Genomic DNA, 15,130 nt, shown 5'->3' with positions numbered 1-15,130 from the left:
CCATGGATTTGTGTTCTGAGTCTAAGAATCTGATGGGAGAGTGTTCATCACCAGCCTGTAAGAGTGTCCCTCCGTGAGGGCCGTCCTGAAAGAAGACCATCTGATAGAAGCCACGTGGGCCACGAGTAATTTTAATTATAATACATAAAAATACAAGTAATTCATTCAACATAATATTTAAACACGTAATGTTTTATTAAAACTTTTCCAGGGTACTTTTTAAAACAGAAATCTTTATAAACTCTGGTGGTATGTGTCTTTTATCTTCAGTGTGGGTCAGTTTAGCAACCCTTCAGGTGTTTATTAGTGATGTGCAGTCCATGGCAACGCTTTTGAATAGTGAATGAGTGGAAGCAAAGATGGCCTCCTCCAGCCCCGACAGTCACAGTACATTGTGGCATTTGATCCTGTTTCTCCTAAATATGACCTTAGAACCCCCTCACCACAAAACTCACAGCAGGCACAGCCAGAAAATTGAATTTCAAGATGGATTCTATCAGACACTGTCTTATTTGCTCTCGCCACCATCCCAAGTGCTTGGGATATATCTATCTACCCCTGCACAACACGGGTGAGGATTCTGGGCTCCAAAGGAAGAGATGAAAAAAGGAGCCCAGTAGATGAATACATCCTGTGGAAGATGGGCACAGGACGAGAAGCAGCACTGGGCAGCCATAACGCTGCCTGCCCCGTAGCTCCCTCTTCTCCTCTGCTGAAGACCGAACTGCCTTGTGGAGAAGCTCAGGAGAAGCAGTGCTGGACCTTGTGGGCCTCCGAGTCAGCTGACCTGCTGAGGTCAGTGCTAAAGTGGAGAAGCACATTTCCCGGAAGACACACTTGGCCTCCGCTCGGGCCTGTGAGCTCAACTGACGTGTGAGTCCACTCAGGACCCGAAGAGTTAAAGCTTGAGCCACAGGTGTGGAAACAAAAGGGCTGGGTTTTTTTTTTTAATTTTTTTTTTTTTTTTTTACTTTCATGTACTTTTGGATGAAGTTATTGAATCTTATCCAGAAAAAATAATAAACTTGGCTCTCACGGCCTCACCATAAGTTCTTGTAATAAAACTCCAGCCTTGGCAGATAGAGTAATGTTCTACTCTTTAAAAAAAAAAAAGTCTGGTAGCATAACCAGAGTTTAATATACCAATGCTGTGCACAGCTCAAGCAGGAGAGAACCTTCTGGTGAGGAAGGTGCTCAGGTGACCTCAGCTCTCCGGGATTTGATAGACTGTTTATCGCTTGGTGACTGTCCCTTCAGCAGATCCTTACTAAGAGTCGAGATCCTTGGAGCTCAGTGTCCTGCGCGTTCCCACAGGAAGACATGTGTCATGTCAGGGAGTGTCAGCGAGTTGGGTTTTAATTAGAAAGCAGGAGGGAAGTTCGGTGAACTGTGGGTGGAGACCCAAAACAGCTAAGTATGCATTAATAATTGGGCTTTAGCTAGAGTTATTGGGTGAGAAATCAAGTCATTAGCATTCAAGCCTGGCTGAGAGTCTTTTTCTGGGGAACTGGGGTGACTGAGATCTTTCCTGTAAGTCTCGAGAGGGAGGGTTCCATCAACAGGCAAGTGTTAACCTCTGCCTTGTGCCGTGCACTGTGCCAGCTACACATTGAGAATGGACACTCGCTTCCTGGGCCCTCGGGTCTTTGCCAAGGGAAGGTGGCAGGTGTGCCAGTCGGCACTCAGGAGCCGTTATGTGAGAGAGGGAATGACCAGAGGCCTGTGCGAGCTGGGTCCTGAGGAGAGCAGGGAGCCCGGGAGGCCTCACAGAGATGGGGACAGAAGGAAAGTGGGCTGCTGGCCAGAGAGGGGGGAGGGACAGAAGACCCAGGAGTTGCCATGGGCTGTGTGTGGTGAATCCTGGGTGCCTGGGCAGGGGTGTGCAATGGAGGGAGAGCAGAGACAGGCTCTTCCCCAGCTCTGTGCTACATTAATGCTTAACTGGTCTATATTATCGTGTGTTTACATATATTAGGGAGATTTTTCAGGAGACAGTGAGGAAGATGGGTGGAGGGATGGGATTGGCTACTTTTTTAAATACACACACACACACATACACACACACACACACACACACACACACACACACACATACACACACACACACACACACATATATTCCCCTGAAACAAGATAGAGGGTGGGCAACAGAATAAATAGCCTTAGCAAGTTTCTGTTATTTTACCCAAATATAAAATCCTTGTGCTTAACCTCTTATTCTCTTAAACAACAATTTCACATTCACTTACTGTGGCACAAGAAATGTACAATCAGTCCCTGCTGTTTCTGTCTGGCACACTAAGAAGTGGTACCCTGTGTGGTACTCAGTGGTCTCCTGGGTGGCCTCAGGGTGGGGGCTGGTTACCAGCAGAACCAACCACTGACCATAGCTTGGAACTTCCGGCCTCGCTCCCACAGCTGAGGAAGGAGACAGAACTGGGCCTCATTGCCAGTGGCCGTGGGTTTAATTCAGTCCTGCCCATTCAGAGGAACACTGAGTCTTTCCCCAGGACTGTGTGCAGAGTCTGCGCGGTGATTACATAACAGCCGCGGTGTCCAGCAAGGGTTGAGGAAGCTGAGAAGGTTGCATCTCTGAAGAGAGAATGTGAGATAAAAGTTCGGTGACATCTTCAAGTCTTTGAAGACTGGCACTACGGAAGAATTAGGATGAAGTTTCTGACCTGGTGGCCATGACTCAGACCAGCAAGCCAAGGGCGAACCTTAGAGGGAGAGAGAGCAGGGCTGTGGGGATGGCCCAGAGGTGAGAGCGCTGGCTTCTGGGAGCCACGTGACGGGAAGAGACAACCGACTTCCACAAGTTGTCCCTTGAGGTCCAGATGTGTGTCATGCCACACACATACACACACATACACAGGCAATTACACATACAAACACACATGCATACAAACACACATACACATGTATACACACATACACAATACATGCATACACACAGGCAAATGTACATGCACACACATACACAGACAAATACACATGCATACATGTATACACACATACATACCCATACATACATGTACACACATGCACACACATATACAGACAAATATACATACACACGTATACACACATACACACACACACAAATGAATGTCATTTTGGAAGGAAGGAAGAGGAAGGGCAGGAGGAAGGACCATACCATGGCAGTGAATGTGGCGGTCTTTCTGGAGGAGTCAGAAAGCCACTGGTGCGGGAAGTCACAGCCTTATGCACGGCCTTGCCCTGCCACTGAGGGGACTATTAGTCTCTCTCAGGATCTTTCTCTGCTGTGGAACTCACACTTCTGGCCCTGAGGATTAGGGGGGTGGGGGCGCCGTGAGCAGTAGCTTCCACAACTCCATCATGGCTGGCAGGGGCCTTGGTTGGCCCTACAGAGCTGGTGGCTGAGCAACCGCTTGTGAAAGCAGAAAATTTCCACTGACCTGCAGCCGGGGACGCCTCCCTGCCCCGGGGGGGGGGGGGGGGGGGGGGGCGGCAGCTTCACTCTCCTCTTATTGGAATGTGCCTCAGGAGTGGCGGCAACTCTCTTTCCAAATTCCTCAGCTTTATGAACCTTGGGGCTGCTTGGAAAGGAGGCTGCACTGGGCAGGGTTGATGGTGTGTGGCAGGGAGGGTGGGTCCTCAGGGCGACCCCTTCGTGAGCCTCGCCGTCACGTGGCAGTCACGTGGCCGTTCTCCATATTGCTGCTGACCTCTTCACCCATTTACAAAGTTCTTGCCTGTGGAATATACCAGTAGGGCACATCTCCACTCTGGGGGGGGGGGGAGGGAATAAAACTTTGCTTTGCATAATGTATTTTAAAGCCCAGAATTAAAATTTATAGCTATAACATGGGGAAAAAGGACACGGGCAACACACATCTAGGGATCCCCGCCTTCGCACCCAAAACAGGGCTAGCTGGGGCTCAGAGCCCGCTCCGTACCGCCCTGGGTTTCTTCCGGTAACGAGCTGAGTACAAACATCTAAGTGCTTTTCAGAAGCAAGAAGATTCTCTGCAGGGCTAAAGTCAGAAAGCCTGATGGAGATGGTTCAGGGTTCAGTGTTGGTGAGTGGCTACACCCCAGCAGAGCTGCCCGGAGCTGGCCTGGTTAGTGTGAGGGAGCAAGCTACAACAAAACAAGGTCAAAGCAGAACCGTCCACACTGGCTGCACTCAACCAGCACAAAGACCCTTAGAAGTCGCCATTGCGGTATGGAAGGCACATGGCAGTGCCTGGCACATGGCTGGCGGGCAGTTGGTGACCATTTGTGACAAGTTTTACCCAGGTTATTAATGATTCACTTGTGCGTTCCAAGCTAGTACCAACCAGAAAGGCTTCTTTGGCCATTAAGAACTGAGGTGGCTTGGGGGGTAAAGGAGCTTACTGCTAAGTCCGACAGCGCTCGAGTTGTCCTCTGACCTCAACACATGTCCACACGCATACATGCACAGAGTAAACGTGGACTTGGGGGAGGGAGAGGGGGGAGAGCACAGGAGCGAGCGCTAACTGAGCAGCAGCACTCCACCACAGCCTCCCAGGGTGCACTCGCTGTCTACAGCAGGTTTGCTCAGGCCCAGTGTGGGCAGCACTTTGGATGATTCTGTGTTGGAGCAGTGCCACACCTCGGAGGAAGGGCAGGAGAGCCTCTGGCGGGGACAGATGCCAGTGTCACTCCCCATCCTGGTTATTGCAATCAAAATTATTTCTTGACAGACGTTTGCCAAGTGTATCCCCTCAGGGAATAGAAGTGTCCCCGGCTAAGAGGCACTGGGGCAGAGGCATCTGCAAGGTGCCCACAGTAGTCTGTGCTTTCCACACCGTGGGACACTCGTGAGGCCTTTCCCGACAAGGCCAGAGTCACCCAGCAAGTGCCGAATGACACTGGGCCCACCGGAGAGTCCAGTAGAATGTGGGTGTTAAGATGGTCAGCAACTCGTCACGCCTGATTCAGCCATGATAGAGGTGGTAGTGTCATAGGTCAGGGGTCAGTTCCAGGAATAGGTCAGCAGTGGAGACATGTGTGCCCAGGCGTGACGGCTGAAATCCCAGCCCTCGGGAGGCTAGAGCAGGGAGATCAAGAGTTCAAAGCTAGGCTGATGCAAAGCAAGAGCAGTTGTCGTAAAAACAAACAAGTCGCACGTGCCTATATGCATGCGTATGTGAAAGCGAGTAAGATATTGAATAGAAAGTTTTAGTGCACATCACAATAGAGGGGCAGGTACTAGTTTCCTGGTGTGAAGAGCGAAAATACAGTCCTAAATGATGGAGCCACTTTGGTCCCTGCCTTCGTCTTGCCTTTGGTTTGAGGTTCATTGTTCGTGTGTGGCTGTTCAATGCCTCTCGATAAGTAACTTGGTTTTTGTTAAGAACGGACAATTAAAATGACGTTAACGTATGATGCTTATAGTTTTGAGACATATAAACCTTGTTGCTACATTTTGACTTTTCATGTTGACGCTGATAACGGATCATTTTATAAACACAGCCAGCACCACTACAGCAGCAGGCGTCTCCTCCTTTGTGTGTGTCTGTTTATGCGCTATGCCCTGCCAGGCCAGGGACGGTCTGAACACAGCTCAGCAGTGTGGCACTTGCGAAGACCTTCTTGGGTGTTTTCCTGGGGGTCAGTTTGACACCCTCTTGACCTCACACCCCGTGGGAACTTGGGAGTTCACTAAATGAGCTGTTACAAACTTTCTCCTTGCTGCTGAGACATCTGAAGTGGTGTAGCCTGTGGAAGGCTGCGCACCGCCAACTGCTCTGTATACGGATGCCCAGGGGAACACAAACCGTAAAGGGTTCTCACTGTAGTCCTGCTGTGGTGACTCCACTGGCCGATGTCACAGCTGTAGTAAGCCATGTTCAGTTGTTCACTGGACTTAGAGGTCACTTGCCAACACTTCCTGTGTGACATCCAATGCATTACAGTATTGACTTCTGCACTCCCTCCATCTCCCCTGCCTCTCCCCTGCCCCTGCCCCTCCCCTACCCGTCCCCTGCCCCTCCCCTGCCCCTCCCCTGCCTCTCCCCTGCCCCTCCCCCTGTAGATTTTCAACCGTTCCTGGATTACAAACAGCATTCAATGTAGAATAAATGCTGTGCTAAGAGTACTTACTGTTTAGAAAATGCTGTAGCCAAACAAGCAAAACAAAACAAAAAACCGTAAAGTCCATCTATGTTGAGAGGGGGTCTGTGTTTCCCCTAAATGTGCAGTCTATAGGCACTGATGTCTCTGAGTGTTGAGAGAGTGATGTTCCTCTTCAGTCCACAGGCCTGGAACCAACGTGGACGAAGACGGTGGTGCTTGGAGGTTGGCCCTGAGTGGAGGCTTGTGAAATGTGGCCAAGACAGTTCTAACCATTAGTGCACACTCTTTCAAAGCTTGAAGGGACACCCTGCCTGGGGCTGTCTGGGAGAAGTAGGTTTGGGGTTGCTTGCGTCAGCTCTTAGAGAGCTTGCCCCTGTCACACCTACTTGCGTATCAGAGAGGAAAGACAGTCAGGTGTGCTGGTTGAGTCTGGCCTGGCCTTCCTCTGGGTCTGCTTTGGCTCTGGGTAGCTGTGTGGTGTTGACTACACGGTTCTGTTTGCTCAGGTGTCCAAGGGCTCGGTGGTCCAGTTCTCGTCCGGGAACTTCTCCCTGACAGCAGAAACGGAAGAGAGGAACCTCCCTCAGGACAATGAGCATCTGCTACACTGGGCCCTAAAGGAGTACGGAGCAGTGACGTCATTCACCGAGCTCAAGATAGCAAGAAACATCTACATTAAAGTGGGGGAAGGTGAGTCTTGTGTGGCTTCTGTTATGGCAGATTTAGAACCATTAGTTGCTCGCCCATCTGGGTCCAGGTGGTCGAGCTGGGCTGGTGGATTCTGGAGTGCTGGGGCTGGCCGAGACCTGAACGGTAAGCTGAGACATACTCTCCCTGCCCGTTTCCATCTCCTTCTTTCTTCCTTCTGCAGAAATGGGGCTGGTTCTAACCAGCTGAGAGGTAGGGAGAAGTGTCCAGCATAAGCAAGTGGCTGGACGGGGTGGGGCGTGGGGTGCATCGGTAACTGAAGCAATGAAGGAGGCGGGATGGCTTATACAGCGGCATCTGCAAATGTTTGAAGCCAGTGTCCCTTCCCGGTATTGAGACATCAGTTAAAGTTTAAACACCAACTGAGGGAAAAGTGTTCAAATGTATTTTCAGTCCTAATTCTTGTGACAAGGACAAGTTTTTGGAGTAAGGAACTACCTGTTTTGAAAGAGATTGACCATATTTAGTTCCTTGCCTTGCAGAAAGACACAAATATCCAACAACTCAAATCTTGAAAGCCCATTTTTTAAAAAGTATTTTAAAAACTCATCTTTAGTTGAAGATATTTGGAACACCACCCCCAGCCCCAAAAGTTACTAGGAAATAACTCTCGTGAATGGGACCTGTTGTCCTCGGCTGGCTGTGTGAACAATGTTGCAGCCCTTTAGCGTGTCCCATTGATTCTGACAGCAGCTGTCACCTCCTTCCTATATGTCATGCGGTGACAGGGGCTGTTGAATGTTTGTTCCCCAAGCCTGGATCTGGGCTGTGCTTTAAAGTAAAAACGAGGCATGTGGGTGCCAACATTGCTGTGTCTTCAAAGGTAAGGCCCAACATTGGTGTGTAAAGGTGAGCCCCAACATTGGTGTGTAAAGGTGAGCCCCAACATTGGTGGGTAAAGGTGAGTCCCAACATTGGTGTGTAAAGGTGAGCCCCAACATTGGTGGGTAAAGGTGAGTCCCAACATTGGTGTGTAAAGGTGAGCCCCAACATTGGTGGGTAAAGGTGAGCCCCAACATTGGTGGGTAAAGGTGAGTCCCAACATTGGTGGGTAAAGGTGAGCCCCAACATTGGTAGATAAAGGTGAGTCCCAACATTGGTGTGTAAAGGTGAGCCCCAACATTGGTGGGTAAAGGTGAGCCCCAACATTGGTGTGTAAAGGTGAGTCCCAACATTGGTGGGTAAAGGTGAGCCCCAACATTGGTGGGTAAAGGTGAGTCCCAACATTGGTGGGTAAAGGTGAGCCCCAACATTGGTGGGTAAAGGTGAGTCCCAACATTGGTGTGTAAAGGTGAGCCCCAACATTGGTGGGTAAAGGTGAGCCCCAACATTGGTGGGTAAAGGTGAGTCCCAACATTGGTGGGTAAAGGTGAGCCCCAACATTGGTGGGTAAAGGTGAGTCCCAACATTGGTGTGTAAAGGTGAGCCACCAGTGGTGGTGTTGGCTACATGCAGAGACCATATCTGGAGTTTTCACATGTACTTCATGGCAATCCCAGAAAGAGGGTGTTGCTTCTGTCATTCTATGCAGGGCTTAGGGAAGCGTTGAGTGAACATGTTTCCACTCACTTTACTAGAAAGTGGCAAAGCCAGCCCTCAGCTCCTCGCTCTTGAGTCTAATGCTTTACCCGAAGCTATTCAAGTCTTAGCCAGGGAAGCGTGTCCCCAGAACAACTGCTGGCCGGAGAGAAAGGGTTTCAGGTGGGAATGGGGTTCGAACTCCCCAAGTTTGTTCCTGGATTCTCATGGCAGTCAGGCATCATTGGAACTGAGAGATAAAACAGAAATCTCTTAATGAAGGTCGTGAGCCAGTGAGCGCCCTGCCTGTCGGAAGCAGAGTCTAGCCGCGTGAAAGGAAGAGAGGAAACACCCCCTGGGTTGTTAGAATAAGAACATTTGGAGTGGAAACATTTAAAACAGTGGGCCCGCCTCCTTGACAGTGCATATAGCACAGTAGTCAGTCTCCTGCCCCGGAGCTGTGTGGCTGACTCCTTGAGTACCGCTAGGATCCCCGGAAACTTGAGTCCAACCATCAGCTGGGTCAAGTCCAATGGGTCTAGTCTCTGGCCCATGTCATGGGGAGGAGCCCTGGGGTGGGGGCGGGGTATTATCATTGATGGTCACTCTGTGTCAGCCTCATGGGTCAGCTCTCCAAACAGGGACCTAGGCTAATGAGTCACTGTTTGCTCACACCCTGCTGGTCGTTAGAGTGTGGTTCCCATCTTAGAAGCATCAGGGTTACTGGGAACCTTGTTAGAGATGCCATTTTAGTTGCTCAGTCCTGGCCAGCTATAGAAGAAACTAGGATTGGGTCCACAAAAACGTCCTTCCCCGAGCCATCCAGGTGATGGTACTGGCTGTCTGCGCAGCGTGGAAGAGCTTGGTAAAGAGTGCTGGCTCTCGGCCAAGCACTGTGGGTTTACGACTGGGCGTGGGCCTCAAGGCAGGAAGAGGGGCCTTCATGTGACCTCCAACGTTCACTCCTGCCTTGGGGTAGATGATGCTGGTCGTGGAGTCGTCAGCCACGTCACCCTTACTCTCCCCTACCAAGCTTAAGAGGGGCATTGTCTCTTGTGGCTCTTTCCGCCTGGCGCTTAGCGTAAGTTTTTACACCAAGCATATGGAAAGCCACTTGATCTGAGGGACTCCACACATCAGAAAGTGATCAGCTCCTTCAGCTGAGTTGACAGTGGCATCTGAAACTGGGACCCTTAATAACAGCAGTGTTTGGGTACTTAAAGCTTCCTTACGGCTCGCCAACCTGGGGGTGGGGGAGGGGTGTTCCTTTGGCTATTTGTCTCAAATTTCACATCTCCTTTGTGGACCCACAAGGCCTATACTGTGTGTCTAGTGTGTGCTAGCTGCATACTAGGCACACCTGTGTCTTGCAATCTACAGTCCCAAGAGGGTCCTGATCCCCTGGGTCTTCTGGCCCATACACACGCCTCCTGATTCTCGACTAGATTTCAGCCCTGCAGTCTGATATCATTTTCCATCTTGTGAGCTGGGAAGAGGCATCACAGGGGTGCAGCTGTGAGGTATGCGTTCCTCATCTGCACATCTGGAAAACACCTTAGCAGATGTAGCGAAGGCTGCGTCAGCAGCCTGGGTTGTGAGGCTGTGGGCTGCTTCCTTGGAGGAGGTTTCTAGAAGAGAGTGCAGGATACTTGAGCTAGCATCCTTGCAGCAGTCACACAGCTGGGGCCGTATTTACTGCTGTGGTGCCCTCTGTTCTGAGGTGGTACTGGGGCTGTTGCAGCGGTCGGAGCTGCAGTGCATGGCTTGAGCTGCAGACCGGGGAATGGAAGTTGTACAATGCTGGGGAGGGGCAGTGCCAACCCAGCCTTGGAATCTTGAAAACTCATCCCATATTTTTTAGGTGAGACTTCCATGTGCATGTGACCCAGCGTCCCATCCTTAACATTTAAGAGACACAGGTCTTTCTCATTAAAGTGCCAGGTCTGCTTAATCCCCCTTCTGAAAATCTGGCTTCACCTAGCCCTTCCTGGACACTGGCCCACCCCAGATGTCACTGTGCCAGCAGCTTCTCTCAGGGTCTGCTTAAACACTTAAGCTGAGAGATGGAAGTCCCAGCATGTGTGTAGTGCTGTGTGAATAGCATGTGTAGTTGGGGAGTGTCTTCAGGACCCTGGGGCTGGCATGTCTTTTCCCAGGTAGAGGCAGTAAGCCGTCCTCAGCCCAGTGGTATTTGTAAAAGCACCTTGAAAATGGGAAGAGATGTGTAGGCCTGAGAACCGAGACTTGTATTGACGCGGCAACTGCCCAGGGGGAGAAGCCTATAGGACTGGAAATGGATTCAGTACTGAGTTGTGCTCCTGGGAACGCCCGGCCAGGTGGGGACCTCTTGGGAGACAGATGGCAATGCTAAGCCTGCATCCCAGGAGAGATGCTGTAGTCTGGGAACAAGTGGGTGCCACAGGAGACACTGGGGTTGTCTGGAGAAAATGGAGGACGAGAGGACTGAGGAAAGAGCTAAAACTAAGTCTGGATCGTGTAGCCTGAGACTGAGTCTGGATCATGTAGCCTGGACGTGCTTAGGTTTTCAGTTTCTTAGATTTTCCTGCAAATGCCGTGATTTCATTTTTCCTTAGGGCTGCATATCTTTTTGTTGTTGTTGTTGTTGACTTTTTTTTTTTTTTGAGGTAAGGGCTGTAGCCCAGGCTGGCCTCAGACTGGTTATGTAGCTGAGGATGATGGCAAATTTCTAATTTTCCTGCCTCCAGCCCCTGAGCGTGTGCTATAACACCTTATGTGCAGCGCTGGGGTTGGTACCCAGGCCCTTTGCATAGTGGGCAGGCACTTTACAGACCGAGTGAGATTTGCCAGCTCGGGGCTGAGAGTCTTAGCCTTGGCGTATGTTAACTATGGAGCCTTTTGGAACAGACACCTGATGCCCTGAATCCGATCGTCAGGGACACAGTCCTAACAGGTGGGTCCTGACCTGGACCAAAGATCGAGGACATAGTGAAAATGTCCTCAATGGTGAAAAATGGTGGGATATAACATGGGTCAGAGGAAATGAACAGGGACAAGAAACGAGCAGGCGTACGCAAAAAAAAGAAGCCACTCGAACTGGCCAGAGGAGGTCACTGGTAACCAAGGTGGAAGGCGTTGCCAAGCAGTGGTCAAGGCCACAGAGACCCTCCCTTCTGCCCTGCATTCGTCACCTCTTCCCTTCCAGCCGGCTTCCAGTCGCTCAGCGGTTTGACCGAGTGCACTCTGGTCTTTACTTGCAGATCAAATGTTCCCTCCCACGTGTAACATAGGGAAGAACTTCCTTTCGCTCAATTACCTTGCTGAGTACCTGCAGCCCAAAGCTGCGCAAGGCTGTGTCCTGTCCAGTCAGCCCCGGGAGAAGGAAGTGCACATCATCGAGCTGCTCGCCCCCAACTCAAACCCTTACAGGTGAGCGTCTGTGTGTGTGTACACATGTGTACACGTGTGTACATGTGTATATACGTGTGTGTATGTGTGCGTGTGTGTATGCTCGTGTGCTCTAAACAGAGATGAAACTAAAGATCTGCTCTTCCCTGCTCCGAGGGTGGCAGGGGCAGCTGCCCACTTTATCTGGGAGAGGGAGCCAGCCATGTTTCAGCCTGGATTACAGAAGCTGTAGAGGCACAAGCACGGTGCTCTGCCCTATGTCAACCTGATTTTACGTACATAGATGCCAGAGGGGTTCTTGAAGCCCATTTGTAATTTCTGGATATAATTTTTAAGACACTAGCACTCTCGCTCCCTTGTGATCCCCTTTGATTGACGTCATAACCTGTTGAGAAAGTCAAAGTTATGGAGCGACCTTACCGCCATCGTTTCCATTTTAGTCAAAGTCTCTTTTGATAAGGTTGTATTTATAACAGTCCTCAGAGCATTTATGCATGTAGTGATTTTATCCCCCACTGTGTGGGTGGGGTGGGGTGTTGGTGGAGTGCACTGTTACACTACGCACCAAGGACCCACTGGATGACACAATTTGCCACTCGTGTTTTCATTTTTCCCCTCAGCTTCGTCCCCCTGGCCTGGAAGTTTGATTCTCCCTATTGAAAATAATTCGATAATTTTTTGTAAAAGAGAAAAAAAAATTGACTTTCCACTCTGAACTGTATTTCATACAGACCAGTGTCTCAAACTTTACAGATTATAATTTGGTAGAGAGATTTTATTAAATTGAAAAGTGTAGTAGAGTTTTCAATTTCAAATTTTAATAGGCTACAGATCACTTTGGGTAAGATTCCACTCGGTCCCATTGTAGAGCTCTGTGGAAAACTCAAAAGGAATAGAAGGGACCTGGAGAATGTGGGGGATGCGCAGACCTTTGGCCGGGGCGAGGGGGGGCGTGCCCTGGTGGGCGTGCCCTGGTGGGGTGCCCTGGTGGGGTGCCCTGGTGGGGGTGCCCTGGTGGGGTGCCCTGGTGGGGTGCCCTGGTGGGGGTGCCCTGGTGGGGTGCCCTGGTGGGGGTGCCCTGGTGGGGGTGCCCTGGTGGGGGGCCCTGGTGGGGGGCCCTGGTGGGGGTGCCCTGGTGGGGGTGCCCTGGTGGGGTGCCCTGGTGGGGGTGCCCTGGTGGGGGGACCTGGTGGGGGTGCCCTGGTGGGGGGCCCTGGTGGGGTGCCCTGGTGGGGGTGCCCTGGTGGGGTGCCCTGGTGGGGTGCCCTGGTGGGGGTGCCCTGGTGGCGTGCCCTGGTGGGGTGCCCTGGTGGGGGTACCCGGTGGGGGTGCCCTGGTACTTGTGCTTCATGAGGTGAAACCAAGACCGACCCCCTCAGATTCAGAACAAAGGCTGTGATCACTTAGTAAAATCCACCCCCTTTTATGCTCAGTTCTTAGAGTTTGTATTGTGCTCAGAACTCTGCATCAGTTGCTTGCTCGACCACTAATGTTCATTTTTTTTTTCTTTTTGTTTTTTAAGACAGGGTTTCCCTGTGTAGCCTTGGCTGTCCTGGACTCACTTTGTAGACCAGGCTGGCCTCCAACTCACAGTGATCCTCCTGCCTCTGCCTCCTGAGTGCTGGGATTAAAGGCCTGCACCACCACCGCCCAGCTTGACCACTAATGTTCTTTAATGACTATGTATCCAGGTCTAGGGAAAGCAAGTACAGATACTATTTAACCACTGGTGATGCCGTAATCAAATCTTACTAAGCCGAGGCCCCTCGCCTCTTATTTTACTCTAGTTTCTGAGTGCGTGTGCCATCATGTCTCCTGCCTCCCTGCCATCTGCCACCCACAAGTCAGGTTTGGAAGGGCTTTAGAAGTTACACAGTGAAGGGCAAAGGCTTGAAAGCAGCCATCTTGCTTCCCAGGGAAACTCGCTTGGTGTCTTCAAGTCCCTTCAAATGGCGCCACATTGAGCAACAACTGCCATTCCCCTCCTCCCCTCTAGAGGAGAAAAACTTGAGTGGCTAATTAGCACCAGGCCTGTGTTCCTGTTGTTATGTAAACCCGTGTTGTTGTGTGTGCAGCTGCAGTCTGTTCTGCACATGTCATTTGCCTGGGATCTGCGCCAGCTTTTTAATCAGCTGGCCAGACACTGGGAACGCGGGCTCGGGGGCGCGGTGGCCACCTTCTGGTCCTGGGGCTTGACTTTGTCTCTGCTTTTCACATACACAGCGCGTTCCAGGTGGACATAATAATTGACATCCAACCTGCTCGGGAGGACACCGAGGTGGTCAAAAGCCTTGTCCTGATCTTGAAGTGCCAGAAGTCTGTCAACTGGGTGATAAAATCTTTTGACGTCAGGGGAAACCTGAAAGTTATTGTAAGTTGGTTGCACATTTCTTCGTGGTCTCGTTAAACAGCAATGAGTTAAACTGTGGTTATGTGTTGTGTTACTTCTGCGAAGATTCTGCTTCTTTGAAGTTCCTAAGCTCTCTGTTAGGTTTTACTCTGTAAGCTACGCTTGGTTTCTCCTGCTGGGGTGCAGTCTGTGGTGGCTGAAACATGGCCCCCCTTGGGAGCGTAACAGACTTGGATTTGAGTCTTGGTTCCATTACTTAAAAATTATGGCCTAGGACAAATCCTTGAAGCTTCCTGAATTCCAGTTAACTCATTTTAAAATGAACGAGTGTGTTTTCTGGTCATACTAATTATGAAGCAATGAGCAGAAGTGCTTGTAAAAAATTAATTAATAAATTTATTTATTTATTTATTTATTTATTTATTTATTTATTTTGCCTGAGTGTTCTTTGGAGACTCAGTATCATAGACCTGAATCTCAGCTTTTCCTCTGGAGTCAGGCACTTAGGAAGGAAAAGCAGGGCCGACCCCACCCGTGTCATACCCTCCCCTGCTGAGACAAATGTGTAGCATTTGCGTGGCGTTTTGCTTGGGTCCAAAGGCAGAAGAGAAAGTACTGCGGACACTCAGAGGGTGCTCAGTCAGTGACTGGTTTTACCCTGCAAAGTGCAATCCTGGCGCTGGAGCGCGGGAGGCCGAGACGCGAGACTCCCATGAGCTCATTGGTCTTCAGCCCAGCGGAACCGATGGCGGGCTCCTGGCTCAGTAAGAGACCTGATCCCAAAAAGTTAGGGCAGACACAGACTGAAGAGGACACCTGGTGCTGAGCCCTGGCCGCCACGCACACCTGTGCATGCCCTACACACATGTGCATGCACCACACATGATCCTTTCAAGAGTGACCCTGGGTCTGCTCCAGCTTTTTACCAAGACGTCATTTTGCAAAGCTTCCTGTGACGTCCTTGCTGGCTGGCCTGGTAACCAGTGGCTTGTGCCGAAAAGCTGAATGTTAAAGTTTGGCGAAGTAAAGTTCATCTCATATATTCAGGGAAAATGCAAATGAATGTTGGAGCAAGGCGTG

General features: G+C 50.6%; 1 protein-coding gene across 1 annotated transcript in view; it reads left to right on the top strand.

The window, feature by feature from the left end:
* The window catches only part of TGFBR3 (transforming growth factor beta receptor 3), a 170,347-nt gene that overhangs the window by 112,416 nt on the left and 42,801 nt on the right, over positions 1-15,130 (top strand). The window contains exons 5-7 of the mRNA XM_084758044.1: positions 6,594-6,777; positions 11,553-11,721; positions 13,924-14,071. Coding sequence (XP_084614170.1) covers positions 6,594-6,777; positions 11,553-11,721; positions 13,924-14,071 — 501 coding nt within the window. The remainder of the gene's footprint in view (positions 1-6,593; positions 6,778-11,552; positions 11,722-13,923; positions 14,072-15,130) is intronic.

Source organism: Acomys minous (genome assembly GCF_964271855.1).
Source record: "Acomys minous genome assembly, chromosome: 15".
NCBI lineage: Eukaryota > Metazoa > Chordata > Mammalia > Rodentia > Muridae > Acomys > Acomys minous.
The sequence above is the reverse complement of the archived record's forward strand: the minus strand, read 5'-3'. Positions and strand labels throughout refer to the sequence as shown.